The 17,500-nt window shown below is 46.6% G+C and overlaps 1 protein-coding gene across 3 annotated transcripts in view; it reads right to left on the reverse strand.

Annotated features, from left to right (window-relative positions):
* LOC126573276 (uncharacterized) overlaps window positions 1-17,500 on the reverse strand; it is a 79,343-nt gene that overhangs the window by 2,760 nt on the left and 59,083 nt on the right. For all 3 annotated transcript variants that reach the window (XM_050233258.1, XM_050233257.1, XM_050233256.1), the window contains 4 exons: window positions 12,237-13,235; window positions 12,028-12,139; window positions 5,666-5,805; window positions 1-2,472 (listed from right to left, as the gene is read on the reverse strand). The exon at window positions 1-2,472 is cut by the window's left edge and continues 2,760 nt beyond it. In XM_050233258.1, the coding sequence (XP_050089215.1) occupies window positions 20-2,472; window positions 5,666-5,805; window positions 12,028-12,139; window positions 12,237-12,765 (3,234 nt within the window). In that variant the 5' untranslated portion in view covers window positions 12,766-13,235 and the 3' untranslated portion in view covers window positions 1-19. The remainder of the gene's footprint in view (window positions 2,473-5,665; window positions 5,806-12,027; window positions 12,140-12,236; window positions 13,236-17,500) is intronic.

Consider the following 17,500-nt stretch of genomic DNA (forward strand, 5'->3'; position numbering starts at 1 on the left):
GATAGATGCTGACCGTATGCTAGCACTTTGGATGGAATGTTTTGCGGTCCGGCAGCAGGCAAAGGATGCTGAGTGCCATCACCATGTGCCAGATCGAGTGGACGATGTGGTAGTTTTGTTTCGTTTGCAGAAAAGCGAAACATACGAGCCCCACCATCACCAGCACGCTGCCGACCGGTAGATAGAGCGCCAGATAGTTCCGCGATGGAAAGCAACGTTTCGTCTTGCGGCACCGTAACCCCCAGCTGACCGAAATGAGACAGATGCCGGTTAGGGCCGGTGCCAGGAACACCCACAGCGACTGCTTGTTCAGTTCGGTGCCGAACGCCAGCAGGATAGCACCGAGTACGTGCAGCAGCGACACGAGCTGATGCCGTACGTTCGACATCGCGATCAGCGTCACCCAGATGGCGAGCAGTCCGCAGTAAAAGTCACAAAACTGTAGCACCCCGATCTTCACCAGACAGAAGCTGAACTCTTCCTCGCCCGAATCGCACGCATGGTAGAACGCGGAGAAGAACATGGCGAAGAAGTAGATGATCGCTTCGCTGTGGTAACCGCGCCGGACCGCATAGTAGATGCTCGGCAGGAACAGCAGATTGGACAGCGTGAGCAGGAGCGAGGCGAGCAGAATGGACGCACTGGACGGTACCTGCGAGTCCTCGGTACAATCCCAGCCCCGGTAGTTGCGCAGACAGAGACAGGTGGAAAAGACGAACCCACCGGACATGTAGTGGTAGCAGCGGCCGAACCGGCCACACCGTCCCGCCACACACGGGCTGGACGAGATGGTGAAGACGACGCTCGAGTTACACTCCGGATTGCCAACCGTACCACCGCCCGCGCCAGCGCTCTGCTCCGTCACGTACTTGTGGTGCAGCTCGAACCGCCGGGCCATTCGCTCCGACTGTGCCGTACTGCCACTACACTTCGCATCCATGAGGCACTCCTTGACTTTCAGCGTTTCCGTCTCATTGAGCGCCCCAAGGCACCGCTCATCGGCAACGCACGTCCGGTAGTACGCGAGCCGCGCGGCACAGGAACAGGGTGATCGCATCGCTTCCAGTGAACTGCGGTACGTGCGGATAAAGTCCTTCACACTGTCGATGATGGTCGTCCGGGCTGTTAGATCCGGTCCGTGGCAGAACAGTCCGAGCGTCACGTACCAGCTGCCCGGTTCGGGAAAGGGCACATGGACCAGGCCCGTGTTTGTGTCCGCATCCGTGTTGTTGATGACGATCGCCGCTGGGTAAATGTGCCGCCCATAGACACACTTGTCCGGCCAGGTCGGTATACCCGGTTCCTCTAACCGTAGACAGACGATCACGGTTTGGTTGGCTTTACCGGCGCTACTGTTGGCACTCGCGGCAGCACCAGAAGACGATGGTGACGATGACCCACGGTTTTCGGACGCCGTATCATCGTCGGTTGCTGTGGTGCTTGCCGTTAAGATCGCGGCATGCGAGGTCGTCGTCGTCGTGGTCGTGGTAGCGGTTGTCATGGTGACCGGTAACTCCGGTATAAACTCTTCCTCCTGCACATCAACCAGCTTCTCCGCGACGACACCGGCGTGCTCGTTGGTGGACTCCTGGTGCCGTGCATCGATCAGGCTCGCCTTTAGGTCCTGCCGCATGGCCACGGCGAAGCTAAGCGTACCACCGATATCGTACACATCGTTTACGTCGAACTTCATGAGGGCGGGCATGCCGGAGGTTAGGTTGAGCGTTACCGGCACGGTGCCGTTCACGTCCGGTAGGAGATCGTAGTCGAACATGAAAAACTCCCGGTACGTTTGCCGTAGAACTGGATAGCGATCGAAGGTACGACTTGGCAGTGACTTTGTCACCTCTCCAGCCGTTCCATCGGTCGGTGTAGGATCTACGGATGGTAGCAACTCATTGTTGGTGCGCTCGTTACTGTCACCGTCGTCCTCTAGCATGTGATAGATCAGCTCGATCGTGAAGCGAAAGTACTCCACGACCTCCGGCTCTAATGCTTCCTCCAGTGACCTATTCGCTGCTGTTGGTGGAGCAACCGTCGCTGATGTGGCGTTTTTGGCGCTCACGCTCGGCGCCAGCTTCTCGTCTGGCCTTAGAAAGTCTAGATCCACGTAATGCCAGGCACTCTCGTGCGGATAGAAATCGATACTGACGTCACCGGTTTGGTTGGGGCAGATGAGCGCGTTCTGGAGGTAGTCGCGCCCCGTCGGTAGCCCGTGTGCCTGCACGAAGAACGTAACATCGGTACAGTTGAGGCAGATGTCGGTGATGTGAAGCCGCCAGGTGACGATGGCCACACCAGCCGGCACGAAGAACTTGTACGTGTTGGGTTCGCTCTGGTTGGCCGCGGTCTGGTCGCGCGCCGGCAATGCCAGAGCGCCCGGATGCCGCATGCCAACGTGCAGGATCTGGGGTGTGACGCGTACTACCGCCATCTCGGACATGAGCAGCGTTTCACAGGATGCAGCCAGCCCTGGGAACGACAAGTAGAAGTAGAAGAGGAAGAGAACAGAGTTTTAAGTCTGGAAAACATCAAACAGAGTTTCATTTTCTTAGAAATGCAAAACGTTTGGTTTGGTAGTTGATGAAATATGTTTTCCCCATAATGGTGCGGTGCGGTGAGGAAGTTTTCCCAGTTTTCTCTGGCGCGAGAGGAAAGGAACCACGGGAAGAGCAGGAGCAGGAAGACCTTTCGGCTCGCACCTTTCGGTCCTCCCCCCGCCCCCGCCCGGTTCCCGTCGACGAAACTTTCAACTATTCCATCGGAAACATCGGAAACAAAACGAACGAACTCTCATTCGGTTTCGCCCTTATCTATCGCGGTTACCATCTTCATCGTGGAAAAGTTCAACCACAGTCACGCTGGTGCTGGTTGTTCGCCTTCACCTCCGTCTCCGGTTGTGCGTTTTTGCAAAAGACTTACTCAATTTAACGGTGAGTTCATCTACAAACCACCACAAACCACAGTGGAAACCCCCATCGCCAGTCCCGTCGCTTCTGTCACTCACTCCACTTGACTGGTGGTGGTGGTGGTGGTGCACCCTGCGGGAAACTCCAGCTGAACCAGCAGCCGGTTACGGTGGGCCTGATGTTTCCATGTCCTATCGTTCGCTCGATAGTGCAGCACGATGGAGGAAAGTTTCTCGTTTCTTGACGTCGTCGTCGTCGACGTGGCGCACGGAAAGTGCCACGCATTGGTTGTGGATGCGTGCGCTGGTTGAAGCACGCTTTAGGTGAAGCTTCGGAGGTATGGAGAGTGCAATTTTTAGTTTAATTTTGAGAGGGAAGTTGGGGTCTATTGGGGTCGGTACGGTGTCGTGTGCGTTGGAGTGATGCGGTAGGACACTTTTTACTGGCACGGGATTCAGTTGATTCAGATGAAGCTTCACGATGCTTTTCCTTCGCACACAATGCATAAACGAGTGCGTTTGCATATCAGTTTGAATATGCATCGAGGGTAGAATGTGGGTCTTAAATTGTCTAGGCATGGAACAGATCGTTTGGTTGGCGAGAAGCAGCAAAGCGGTGATTGCTAGACATTTTAAGAGCTAGAGCTGTTTTCACTTGACCGTGATCTAATTCTCCTATACTTTGTCGGATGAAAATTTCACGTCACAAACAAAAATACTACTGTGTCACGAAAGTAAAGTGAATTTCGATTTATTTTGAAAGTTCCTGTATTATTCCTCCAAATCGATTTCGCCCCCTTTAAACTAATCTCTCCTCGATATAATGCACTTTCCCCAACGGATTTTCCAGCTTTGGAAATACTTGCTAAAGTGAACTTTAGGGATGGGCCTCAGTTACTTCTTCGCAGCGGCTTGAAACTATTTTATCATTTCAAAACGGTTTCCCCAGAGCGGTCAGTTGGGCTTTTTTAATAGCTAGATGCTATACGGTGACAAAATAGGCAAAAGCGATGGATTTGGAACGGTATGACTGGAGTTTTTGATGGAAAAGTCACGGAAAACCAATGCTAGTCGCTGGTACCAACGGTACCAGTCGAGTTCTGACGTGTTTGAGGCCCAAAACATTTATCAAAATGTAATTAAGCGAATTATCTGAATATGTCAATATCATCAGCAAGGTCCCTAGTCGTTAATCGAAAGTTTTCCAACAGCAAAGTTTTTAGGGCGTGAGTCAGGATTTGTTGGGCGTGAGTCTTGTCAATTGACGTTGATGATCGTCTAGGACGTTCTTCGTCTTCAACACGATTCACCCTCCTGGAAGTCTTTTTCCCATTTGTAAACATTTTTATATAACTTAGCGTAGTCACCAAAGGCTTTCTGCATAAATTTTTACCCATCCGCAAACCAAATTTTATGTAAATTCTTCGCTCCAAAAATTTCGTCATAGCGAAAAACGAGGAATGCACTTTTAGTACCACGCAAAAAATCGTATCTCAAAAACTAATAATTATTTAGGCGTGAAACTTGGCATGAATGTCAATTACAGTACTGACAACCTATAAAAAATACGAGAATTATAAAATTCTTTCACATAACCATATAGAGTACCCATTGATCTTACTTTCGTGACACAGTAGTAGACCCCAAAGTTTGCGTTCACTACAATGGTCGTGCACATTGCGAAATGCATTATAAATTCTTTGTGCATCCCAACGGTAACTGTGTCCATTCGAAAAGACACATTCTGAACTGGATTCGTGAACTAAAATCTATATGCATCATCGATTGAGTTTATTTTAATTAGCTGCACAAGAGCCGCCGAAACCCACCTAGCTAGCCAGCTTCTAATCAACCAAACGAACCGAATCGCTCGTATAGCAACCGTCTGGTCGGACGTTGACGACGACCGCGGCACTGCAGCAACCATGCGGTCAGTTGGCCGTGGCATGATGCATGGATGTGATCCTTGAAGCGCGTCACATTAGGCAGCAATTTTATTAATACGATTGAGCACCGACAGCACCAGCAGCAGCTCCAAGTCCGTTTGTCCGTCTATTTTCAAACGCAACCCCCACCACCGATGGTCCGAACCGTTGTGTGACCTTCCGGTTCGCACTCGGTGTCCTTCCGTCTGGCCGTCTCATCTCGGTGGCCCATTCCGGTCGGTCCGAAACTGATCGGCCTAATTACAAATAATGACAGTCAATCAAATGGTCGTTTTTGGAAACGACATTCGGACACGACGCCGGTCGCCGGTCGGTTGTCACTCCGCCTCCGTCGGAATGGCGTTCCGAAAATGGCCCACGGAGACAGAGAGACAAACAGAGAGAGAGAGAGAGTGATGGTTGGATGACAATTTTCCGAATGCCCGGGACCGAGCGATTCCATTTGACGGTGACGACCCAGCCTATGAGCATCGGACAGCGTTCACAGAAACACACGCGCGCGCTTTTTTTTTTAGCTGCTGGCGATGTGGATTCGCGTCCAGGACCACCAGTGCCACCGTCACGGCCGGACGATGGACATGGACGATGGACATGGAGAATTGGACGATGTCCGGTCTGATTTAATTACACTGCCACCGGTAATGAACGATGTGCCATTTTGTTGTTGCCCGCGATTGGCCTCCGGTACCATCGTCCGGATGCCGGATGACAATTTCTTTGCACGAGAGTGACCTACACGGGGACACGGGGTCGCTCCTGCAACCCGCGGCTGCTTGTGTCAAATGGGATCGATCGGATATCGGTGCCTTACCTTGCTGCTCGATGCGCTCATTGTTCGGATCGGTCCAGCTGATAAAGGCCACGGCGAACCAGTTGCCCGGGTGCGGTCCCTCGATGCTTAACCGGCGTGTGGTGCTGTCCGATTTGAACTGCAGGCTGTGTATTTCGAATCTGTGGAAGAGCAAGGGGAAGAGCAGCATTTTAGTCACAGCATCGTGTACAACAAAGCAACAATGGAAAATTAGGAAAATTGTCATTTAAATCGATTAAGTATTCCCTTTAAGGGGGGCTTCGGTATTTATTTTTTTTTGTGACACATATTTTTAACATTTTTCCCTGAATGCTGATCCTTTCAAGAACACTGTATATTTTTTTTCCATCAATCGAAGAAAAACTGACCAAGTTACAGATTTTTTAAAATCCGTGTTTCATACAAGGCTCCATGCAGCTCGCAATTTTGAAGAGCGTTTCCCAAAACAAACGTTTTCAATGTCGGTGCCCATCGTACCGTAAAAACTACTGGACCGATCGATTCGGCATTTTTAACATATAATCTGTACACATGGTTTTGCCAGGTAGCCCAACCGAGATTTCATGAAAATTGTTTATACTTTTTTTTAAACAAATCTTTAAAAATCGTGTTTTTAGGCAAAATGACAAAAAGCATCACTTTTCCAAATTCAAAAATCTGCCAAAAATCGAAGAAAAGGAAATTCAATCAAAAGTCTCCGGGGCTACTTGGATAAACTTATAATCTTTCAAACGAGTATCAATTTGTATTTTTCTGATGAACCATCACGTAGCTACGATGGGCACCGCAAAAAGTACCTTTTCGCAGACGCGCCTTCATGAACTTGGTGTCATGGATGAATTTTTTAATAAATTTTCCCCAAAATAGACCCAAATATTCTTCAAATGTTGTAGTTTAATATGCCATTCACTTGAGAGAAATACGCTGAATGGTTTCTTCACAAAAAATCGTCAGCAATGAGCCTTTTTTTGGCCAGAAATGACCGGCGCCCCTCCCTTAAAGAGCATCTCGAAGATTCGTCCTTTTAGTCGTCTTTAAGAGGATCTCTTTACGCGCGCGCGACGTCGTTATCTCCGCCGTGCAAAGCATCACAAAGTTTTGTTCGCGCGATTAAAGGAAGAAAAAAAAACTGAAAATTAAAAGCTCGCTCAACGCGTGTGCTGGCCCCCGTCCACATGTTCCGATGTTCATGATCTGTGACCCCGTTCGTTATGTATGCTAACCACGCGTATTTACCATTGAGACAGGGACAGGCCAACGGGAACAGGCGTGCGAGGAATGAATAGAAATGTGAATCATTAGATTCAAGTCGGTTCGTTTGCCCCCGGGGGAAACGGTGTCGCTTTGCATGGCGTACTCGAAGGGCTCGGCCACGGGGGTCTCTCTCTAGTGGATGTCCTTTTTCCTGCCAAAAAAAAAACCCAAATCCTCGCTACTCGATGATGCATCCAAAGCAGAGAACGAGTCAACGGAACAGTGGGACAGGTTTTGATAACAAAAAAAAAAATAAAAACCACCAACAGGACTCTAGCAATCGTCATCGACGTTCGCGCTGTCGAGCGAGTAGGATGTCGAGTGCATAGTTTGAAGGACATCAGCATCAGGAGGCTCGGCTCGGCTAGACCGAGGGCTGTAAATCAAATTTCAACGCCATTCGTCTCCTTCATGGCCAGTGCCAGGCCAGTGGCTACCCGACGTGCTATCGGGTTTCGCGCGCCCTATTCTCTATGCAAATGCGCTCCATTTCCATATCATCATCATCATCATCGTTGCTGTCATTCCCATCATCATCGTCGTCAGGATTGGACCCACCTGGAGGCTTCCGGAGTTGTCTCAGTGGTGGGCAGTGAAAGAAAAACATTCGCCCCGCCCCCTGGGGGGAAAAGACACATCATATACTAACACAAAATGGTGCCAAGGAGGAGGTGGATGACCCAACGGGGTGGGGGACCAGACGATGTACCCATAGATGAAACACAAGTTATTCCGGAATCGGGTAAATAGGAGGCATTTTCCGAGCCCGAAAACTAGGATTTATTCCTCGTCGGTTGGCCCCAATGGGATTCCCATTTTTACAGGCTCACAATCACAATGTCGTATAGACACAGAGGTCCTTGGGACACTCGCTCCCTGTTCGACCTGGTGTATCGCTAGCAGGAAGTTTTCCCGTCCCGTAAAAGTTGCCACCGAAGAAGGTGAATGTACTGATGGCGGGAATGGACAGATGGACAAGGTCATCATGAAAAAAAAAACTCAATTTCGCTTGATATTCATAGGATTCTGTCGTCTTCAGTATCACGTCAAGGAACGTACCGGAGGTGATGGCATATTGGTTGATCTGATTTGGGAACATTAAGATCTGTACCGTCGAGTTCCTTGCTGGAGCTTAGCTTTTCCTTTCGATTATGTTTTGATACTGTGAAGTGATAGTAATATTCCATTGCCGTTATGGTGCCAGCTTGCAAACTTGCAGCAGAAATAAGAGGCCCACGGCCACTTGTACAATGGTTATGTATTTTAAGTTTGGTAATTAATTGTAAGTGTTATGCCATTTTATTCTATGCATATGTTGGAATTGATGATTTGTGATGCACTACCATAATCAAAACTAAACCGGAACTTTGTCATAAAAAGAAAAGTACTTGTTTATTCTTTAAAATTCAATTAATTATCCTCTTCAAAATAGTCCCCGTCGGATACAATGCACTAGTGGCAGCGTTTAATCCACTCCTCGAATTTTTTTTGGAACTCGGTTTATGGTATAGCCTTTAGTAACCCCAGCGATTTTTGCTTTATCGCCTCCACACTCTCAAAACGAGTTCCGCGTAGTGGTTTTTTGAGTCAATTGAATAGGAAGAAGTCACATGATACGAGATCAGGTAAGTTGGCCTGTTTTTGAATGGAATTGGTGTTGGTTTTGACGAGAAACTCTCGAATAATCAACGCATTATGAGATGGCGCATTATCGTCATGGAGAATCAACGAGTTGTTACCACACAAAGCGGGCTTTTTTGCGGATAGATCCGAATGATATCTTGGTGGGTGTCAGCTATCTCTCTTATCGTCAATTTGCAATTTTCAATCAACAATTGTCGGATTTCCATCAGTTTTCGATTTCGATGACCTTCCAGGACGAGAATCGTCCTAAACTACTCACGACCACTTTTGAAGCGTTCATACCACTGTGTACACCTGTGTTTTCGATAGAGTGTCGTCACCATAACACATTTGTATCATTTTTAATGTGTCGGAAAACTTAATTTAATTCTTTACGTTGTTCATGGTTTGAATCCATTTTAAAAATCGCCATGACGTAAAAACTTATTGCAAACAAAACTCTCCTATAAACGTAAATGAATAGCTGGCAAGCTGAAAGTTGGCATGTACATCAGCAACAGAGCTGCCAATGTGATAAAAAACAGAATTCAAAATTGATAAGCCCGCGAGGAATAAATTCAAAATTCCGGTTTATTCTTGATCATGGTAGTATTTGCAGTTACAATAGTGTTCCAAAAACTGAAAGGGGAAACATTTTTTCAACACTTCAACACACATCACATAATGGAGTTTGAGATCCTTGGGTTTTTTTTATCCATTTAAATTTCTATTACAAGCCAAAGGAAAAGAAGAAATTTTACCGGTTACCTGGCGCCTCCATCACCGCACTTCGACAACGTAGCTACATCATTTCGTATTTCCGACGCGATGACTACTTTTGGAATTGCCTTTACCTCTCTGAAGCCCCATCATCCTTATCTTATCGATCGAGTACTCATTGTGGGACTAATAGATTCCTCAAAACTGTGCCAAAGCCCAAAGAGTTGGTAATTTCCCCTTTTTAAAAGTTAAACAATAATGTAATTTATTACCGCGATCGACCGGCGATTGTTCTCGATTGTGCACAATGTAGCAAAAGGAAATGACGTTTGCTGTGCGGCCACGCCACTGGCCGTGGAATCGGGCACTGTGGCCACTGTGGTATCCAAACAAAGATCGGACTCGGTTCGACTCCGGCTTCATCCATCTATCCATCAGCTCGGGCCAAGTATGACAAACGTTTGTTGAATTTCTTCGCTTCCGGCGATGGTTGGCGAAGAAAATGAATTCCTCGATTTCCGGTCTGGCCACGGCAAGCGGCAGCGGGGTAGCCGTTGTTTGGAGTAAAGTTTTTGGAAATTCATTAAATAATGAACAATCAGCGAATGGTGGCAGCAGTCGTACAAAAGCAGGGACTGGGCGACTGGGAGAGATTTCCACTTTTCTTTACTTCCTCCCTCTACTCCCCGGCAGCAGCACGTGCAAGCTATGCCAAGGACCATGGACGGGCCAATCCGTGGACCGTGGATCGTTGAAAGTTTCCGCAACTCGTTTTCGCTCGCTCCAAGCTCTCCCAGTCTCGGTAAGGTTGCTGATTATTTTTGTGAAATCCAAAGTGAAAGTAAACAAATTGTTATACCCCCTCCGTGCTAGTCCCTGCAGTTCCCTATCGTAGCCTATCTTGTTCGCTTCTTCCGCTGTCCGACGGTTCCAAGTTTTATCTCTCAATTTTACGTGGGAAACCCCATCAGGTTCGCGGTGGTTCGGGTTAGCGAGTAGAGGAACTAACATTTGCGTCAGCAAAAGAGAATCGATTCGTCTTTAACGTACGCCTGTCGATTGTCGGATGGTTCATGGCCGCAGAGTTCCGTTTGTATTAGGTGTGTGCATGAATTTGGAGCTCAAGCATTGATCAGCAGTTAACGACGATTGTCACTGCGCCCCCCTGAATGCTACACATATGAGGAACCATTCCTGTACGTGAGGTGAGTGGCAGAGGCATCATTGTTCGAAAAGAAAATAAACTGTTTGCATATTTTGTGTTTTCAAATTGGTCGGTTTCATAACTCGTAAACTTCAATCCCTGGGAGATAATCGGTATCTAAATTGAACGATTTTATTCTAAAATGTTTGCCAAGCTATCAAATCTGAATCTGCTTCTAGACATTTAATTCACCAAAACTGACTTTCACATGGCTTTATTTCAGAAATTTAACTCTGATACTTGAAGATATGTTTGAAACTCTAGGTGTCGTCAAGGTCGTAAGTTGGATGTTCTAAGGAGCGATGGCTCTGTATGAATAAATTGTTGCTTCAGAGGAAGAATAGCAAGGAAGATAATGAAATTATTTTCAAGTATCTTTAACTTCCGGAATCATTTGAAATCATTTGGTTATCTCTCAGCACCGCCAGCGCAGTATTGTGTTTATCAAAGCGCACCACAAGCGCTTGAATATGCGAAAGAAAATCGCTTAAAATATGCGAGCATCGAAAACAAGAACGTAGTTGACAAGGGTGTTAAAATTAGGTTTGAATTCAGAGGTCCGCATTTTGAGATAATGTGCACCTTTAACCCATGAGACCAAGTCTGGCGAAGCATCATGAATGTACCTAAAATACTCCTTATTTATGAGGACTCACTACCAAAAGATGTTCACTGTCTGAAAATTCAACAGCTGCTTGCATGATGACAGCATTTTGTAACCTCCAATAGATCCTACTTAGAATGAAATGTAAATATCCATTCTCTTTAAACAAAATTTGCACAAGTCCACCGGCAAACGGTGCAAATTAATGTACACACCTCATACCATTACATCTTCGGAACCGAGAACCCTTCCCACTCGACGCTCGTTACACAGGAACGCAAAGCATTCCACTCTTTCACCACCGGTCCCGGAAGTCAAGCTTGGAACGGCTGACAGCCACATGTCAAAAAACGAAACTTTCCCCACGTTTGCCACGCGGGGGAAACGGCATTCGCTGGGGCCCTAAAGTACGAAAGAAATTAGAACAGTTGACACGACATGCAGAGCAGAGTGGCGGGGGCCGCGCCACATCGTCGTCGTCGCCATCATCAACCACCCTCTCGTGACGTGGAAATGAAGGAACAACAACTTGGCAACAACTTTTCGAATTTTCTTTATACCGTGCCGTGCGTGTGGGTGGCGTGCAGGCTTCTGTCTCTTTTCGTTCGGTGACGATGGCTGCTGACCGATGATAGCTGTTGCAACATTTGTCACGTAATTTTTGATGAGTTTTATGAGCGGTGGGACCAACCAACCGACCAAACCAAACCGACATCCGGTACCAACAGGCAGCGGTGTGGTTTTCCTTTTTCTTTTGCGACGGAAGCTACACCAAAAGGCGGTGTCCCAGATAAAAGCGAAACTCCGACGAGACGAACGAGCCAGCCAGCCAAAACTTTGCACATAAATAACGAGCACGATACGAGAGTAGCTGTCAGGCGCGTGGCGTGGCGTAGCGTGGCATGGCGTTTCGGTCATTGGAAGAATATTGGTGAAGGATCGCACATTATTACTTACCGCTCGTCCGCATCGAGAAAGTGCTTCGGGAAGGTGATGTTCTCGGGGCTGATGACCGGATAGCTGCCCGCCTTCAGGTGCAGCGTGATGTCGTTCGGTTTGCAGTTACGCTCTGTGGAAGTAGTCGAAGAAGTAGTGCCAGGTTACCATGGATACCGCCAAGGATCGAATGGAGAAAAAAAAAACGCCACACAGTAACGGATACTTACGAAAGGCACCTTTGGATTCCTCGTACGCCTTGAAGCTGAACAGGGCCGTCCGGGTGTCGGTCGGGATGCGGAAGTGCAGTATCGAGACGTCCTTGTAGGCGGTGTACTTGAGCAGCGTGTTGGACGGTAACCGCTCCAGCGGTATCTGTCCACCTTCCGGCGTAGGCCATCCGTAACCATCTTTTAACCGGGCACCGGTCTTTGAACCTGCCTTTGTGCCACCTGCCGGTGCTTGTTGTGGCGGAACCGGTGATGTCGTGGCTTCAACATCGATGGAATTACTACTAATGGTACTGCTACTTATGCTGCTGCTGTTGCTGTCGCTAGTAGCGTTCTCGGGGAGATCTTCGGTGACGGTACTGACCGTACTGCTCGCGGAACTGTTGTTGTTGTTGTTGGTTGGATGGAGTGCACTGCAAAGGCTACGGTCGGTGGCTAGGAACGCTAGAAGCACGACTAACACACCAAGGACGGCGGTCGATGTAGTGGTGGTGGTACTAGAGAACGTTCTGCCACTCGTGGAACACATTTTTATGAACACGATTTTGACCGCTTCGTACCGCGTACGTGTGTACGTCGTTGACCTTCAACGATTCCGCGGGCCACCTTCAAATGAATCGCGTGGTTCCTGGTGCTCCACTCTGACCACCGGTAAGTGCCGGTTGCATGTGCATCAATATCGGCCTTCGCTGGATTTGACCTTTATGCGGGCCTTTTTTTTGAAGGTGTACGGAACTATTTTGTCATTATCGATCGATCGGTTCGGGCTGTTGAACGTGTTGCTGCTGCTGCGCGGTCACAAGGCTGTTAGGCGGTGGTGGTGCTGGTGCATATGGCAGTGATTTTATGTTTTGTTTGGATTTTTCCTCCCTTGCTTCCAAAATTTATCGAAACACGTCTAAACAGTCGAGCGGATGAGTGAACGGATTCAGCCCCACGGCCCTTTCGTTGGCTCTAGAGAGCAATTCAAGTCGACTGGTCGACGGCTGGTTGCACGTTCTGTATGGAATGAAGAAAAGAACGACATTAGCAGCGTGATCGGCGTAGGATTATTCGGAGTTTATTCAGTCGGATAAGATTTTACGAGGCGATTTCGATTTTTTTATTGTATGGAGAGATAATGAAAATTAATCATGGTATTGCAGAATTAGAAACGAAGGCTTCACGGGGAAAAGATTGAGAGCCGACTTAAGGTTGGACTAAGGTTAATTTGGCCCGAAAAAAAGTCTCAATTTGGGGGATTTTTTGTGACGTAACCATGTAGCATTACAGGTTCGTGTGAATGCCATATGAAACTGCAACTGTTTGAGAATATTTAGTAGCTCACTGTGGAAACTTTGTTAAAAAACTTCATCCATGGTGTCTGCAAATGTGTAATATTTGCGGTGTCCATCATAGCAGCGCGATGGACGATCTTTTTTTGTTTTTTTTGTGGGATTTCGAAGTTGAAAAAGTTAAGCTAAGTAACAGCTTAAATACGCATTTCACATTATTACTTCTAAAAAAATTCTATTAACAATTCTTATGAAAACTCGACGAAGCTACCTGGAAACTAGTGTTCTGGTAAAGTGTTCAAAATTCGGCGGAAATGCTTCGGCTCAGTGGTTGTTGTAGACATCAACTTTGAAAAGGTAGGTGTTACAAAAAATTTGCTTCAAAGTAGCTGCAATGCAATGCAAGTCATAATGCGGATTTTCAAAAATCAATATCGATCCATCCAAGAATTGTACACAGTGCTCTTCAAAGGTTCAGCATTCATGCACAAATGTAAATAATAAAGGACAATATCAAAGGATTTGTGTCGCTCTTCTTGCCAGGTAATATGCATTCGCATGTCTGGAATCTTCAGCAACGGAGTTTACAAAATTTAGAGAGGAAAATCAAAGACGTCATCACAAAAGTTAAACCTTGCAAATAATAAATGAATTTCCAGTGGATGCCATCTGCGCGATTGGTTTAATTTCCTCATTCCGTAATGTATTGTTGAATAAACCATAAATCTTCGAATTTCGAACCGGACCGTTTTCAGTTACACATTAGCACAAAAGTTCGACTGCTTCTTGCTGTCGTCGTGATATTAGATGCCATGATCCAAAAGCCCCGAAACTGAAGCTACATAGTTTCGTTGCAGGTACCGTGAGCCGAACAACTCTGATGTTTCCGAACTATTGGAACTGATTATCAATTCGATAACTTTTCAATTAGTCAGACCGAACCCGCACCGAAGCGTCGTAATCGTAGCTGACAGTCGATGGAATTAAACTTTCATTCCCTCGTAAGCACATGGTGGTAATGGTGGTGCTAACATGTTAACCAGTTTCCCCTTGAACTGACCAGCCCAACCTGTGTCCTGTCTGATCTCAAGGTTTATAAATTATTATCGAAGCGAACGGACAACTGGGGTTCCGTTCGAGTGCGAATGGTTCTAGTTCACCACGGAGCCAATCCGTTTACAAAGTATCGGAGAGTGGAATCGGGAAAGCAGGTAAGTTAGGGTTGGGAAATTTCGAAATCGTTTCCTCCCGGAATGTCCCGGAAACTAGTAGGAAAAGCGAGAGGAAGAAAAAGGAAGAATAGGGTGGATATAAATCACTGGGGAAAACAATCGTGCACAAAACGAAACGGAATGATAATCAATTGTAACTCTGGCCCGGGTAAACTCGTTAGCAATGGGAGGAAACCGTGCTCCGGTGAGTCCTGCGCGAGTCGAAGAGAAGTGCTAAATTGTTGCACAAGCGAAACGGCCAGTGGAGTGGCCACCGGTGAAGTTGGATACAACACACCGTTGGAGGGAGCGCACGTCCCGTTCGGGTTTCATTTTGTTTGCATTTTTGATTCACTTTTGCTGCAAAATAATCACTTATTGATTGCTTTCGTTAAGCGGCCACACCGGGACCGGGCAGCGTATCCGGTGCTTCCAATGCGGCTGCTGCTGCTTCTCGTGCATGACCGCCGAGGAGTGGTCCTTTTTATTCTCGATTTCCAATTTTTGTTTGTTTGCCGGTATTTATTTTTCGGGGGAAACATTGCTACCTGCGGCCCAACCGACAGGGAGGTTAAAATAAATAAAAGCAAATTCAAAGGCAAAAAACCAACGAACACCAACTCAACATCCCTTTCACTTCTCTCCCATTCTCTCTCCCCTCCTCGGGCGGGGGTGCGTGATAATCACAGGAAAATAGGACTTATTGGCCAACGGCCGGAAATGGGTGAAATTGGGAACGAATTGGCCCCGGGTCCGCGCTGGTCCAGCTGGCGCTTATTGTTTGCGCTGGTTTGTGCACGATAAGGACGAGCGCTCGACATACAGCACACAAACACAACACCGGAAGCGGAAGACACCGACAAACAGCGAGCGAAAGTGAGTGCAGTACTATGCCGTGCCGTGCCGTGCGGTTGTGCTACTGTGTTCCCGTTGGCCGGGCGTTTTATGATGTCATTGGGGAAATTATTGCAGAACAGGGACTGTAGCAGGAAAGCGGTAAATTTACATTTTGATTACACTTCCCGCCAATGGCATTGAGGGGCCAGCGGTTTTTTTTTCTGCCCTTCCTTCTACACCGACGGACGGATTGTCTTTGACTTGCGACGGTTGCGATAAAACTACAATAAAATGCTTTCGTGGAAGCGGCGCATTCATTAGATGCCGCACCAAAAGCCCCTCGACGAGTTTGGATCAGGCCAGTGGTTCAATGTTATGAGCCGGTGCCACGGCATCTTAAATTCATGTTTCCTTTTTTTACGCAGCTTTGCCATTCTTCGCCGCGGCTTTATTAACGCCATGGGTGCAGCCGGGTATTGCGTACTTGGCTGACCGCGTTGCAAGGTTCGCGATCAATCTGCAAAATTGTTTCTTTGGGGTTTAGTATCACCACTGGAGTGAATCCATGAAGGAGTCTTTGGTTGCAATGATTTGATGAATACAGAGACGATTCCCAAGTTATGATTTGCAACTGTCTTTTTATGTAACGCATATATTTGGATGCGAAATGGAGTAAAACATAAAATTATCGAAATTAACAAAGACTTAATGGTGCCGAATGAGTTTCAACTTGGAAGATAAATATGTTGCTGGATCATAATCATGATACAAATGATTGATTCCAGTTTTGTTTATTGAAGAATGACCCTTTGAATTGACACACGCAATTGAATGTCTAATAATCTGTATTGCATCTTATGCCTAAGTTGTTAAATGCACAAGTTTATTTGATCATATGCCTTACTAGGAGCACAAGGGGAGGTCATTTTCTTTCAGGTTTAGGACAATTTTCTTAATAGCTTTCTCCAAGTATTGTAATCTGGATTGTACATATATTGGTTGTTGTTCAGACAAATTATAGAATTGATTGGATTTTCTTTTCATTAGCTTTTCACTCTCGTTTACTGCTTCGATAATATTTTTGAAAAAAAGTTTTTTTAATTTTTTTTTTTAAAGGAGATTGTGTTGCCACCATTTTAATAATGCCATGTTACCATTAATGATTCTACCATTGCTTATTTGAATTGAGATAAAGGACATATGCAAATCTGCGAGTTTAAAGCATGTTATGCACGAGAGTTGGCCTACGCGTCAGTATCACCAAATTTAAATTGATGAATGGATCATCTCGTCTGTCCTAAGCAGCCAGCACTCTTCTCAACCAGTATTTCATTTTGATTATATGATAACAAATGTCACAAATGCATTTCACATGAACCCGAAAATCATCATGTAAAACGAGTTGGCTGATATTATTTCAATAAAATGGCAATGCATATTTCCGAAACCAAATGTTGCAAAGGCAAATAGAAGAAAAACACCGCACACAAAATGGCTTATTTGCTTTATCGAACATCCACTCCTGCTAGTGCATACAGATATGGCGGCTACCCTATTGCCCTATTCCTGGAATGCAAATGAATAAAAATGGGTGAATCATAACGTGCTAACCCATTTCAACGGCTCTGATAGTCAAGCAATGAATATTCTTGCGAAAATTTCCATTCCACTCTGGTTTAGGTTGTGGTACGGTGGTAAGGATAAGAGACTGGCACACGATGCAGCTCTCGCCTGTTGAAAAGTAAACTCATCCTCAACACTTCCTCGAATTACAATAAATAAAACATACTGCCGAGGCTTTCATTGTGATGCTGCTGCGGCTGCTGTTCGCTCGAACTCGACTGCCTTTCTCGGTACTCACCGGGAGCTCACTGGATTCAGCTTAACCATTCAAAGCGACAGACCTTTCCGTTCCGGACTGCCATGACAGCGTCTTGACAGC

This window comes from Anopheles aquasalis, chromosome 2, assembly GCF_943734665.1.
Source record: "Anopheles aquasalis chromosome 2, idAnoAquaMG_Q_19, whole genome shotgun sequence".
Lineage (NCBI taxonomy): Eukaryota > Metazoa > Arthropoda > Insecta > Diptera > Culicidae > Anopheles > Anopheles aquasalis.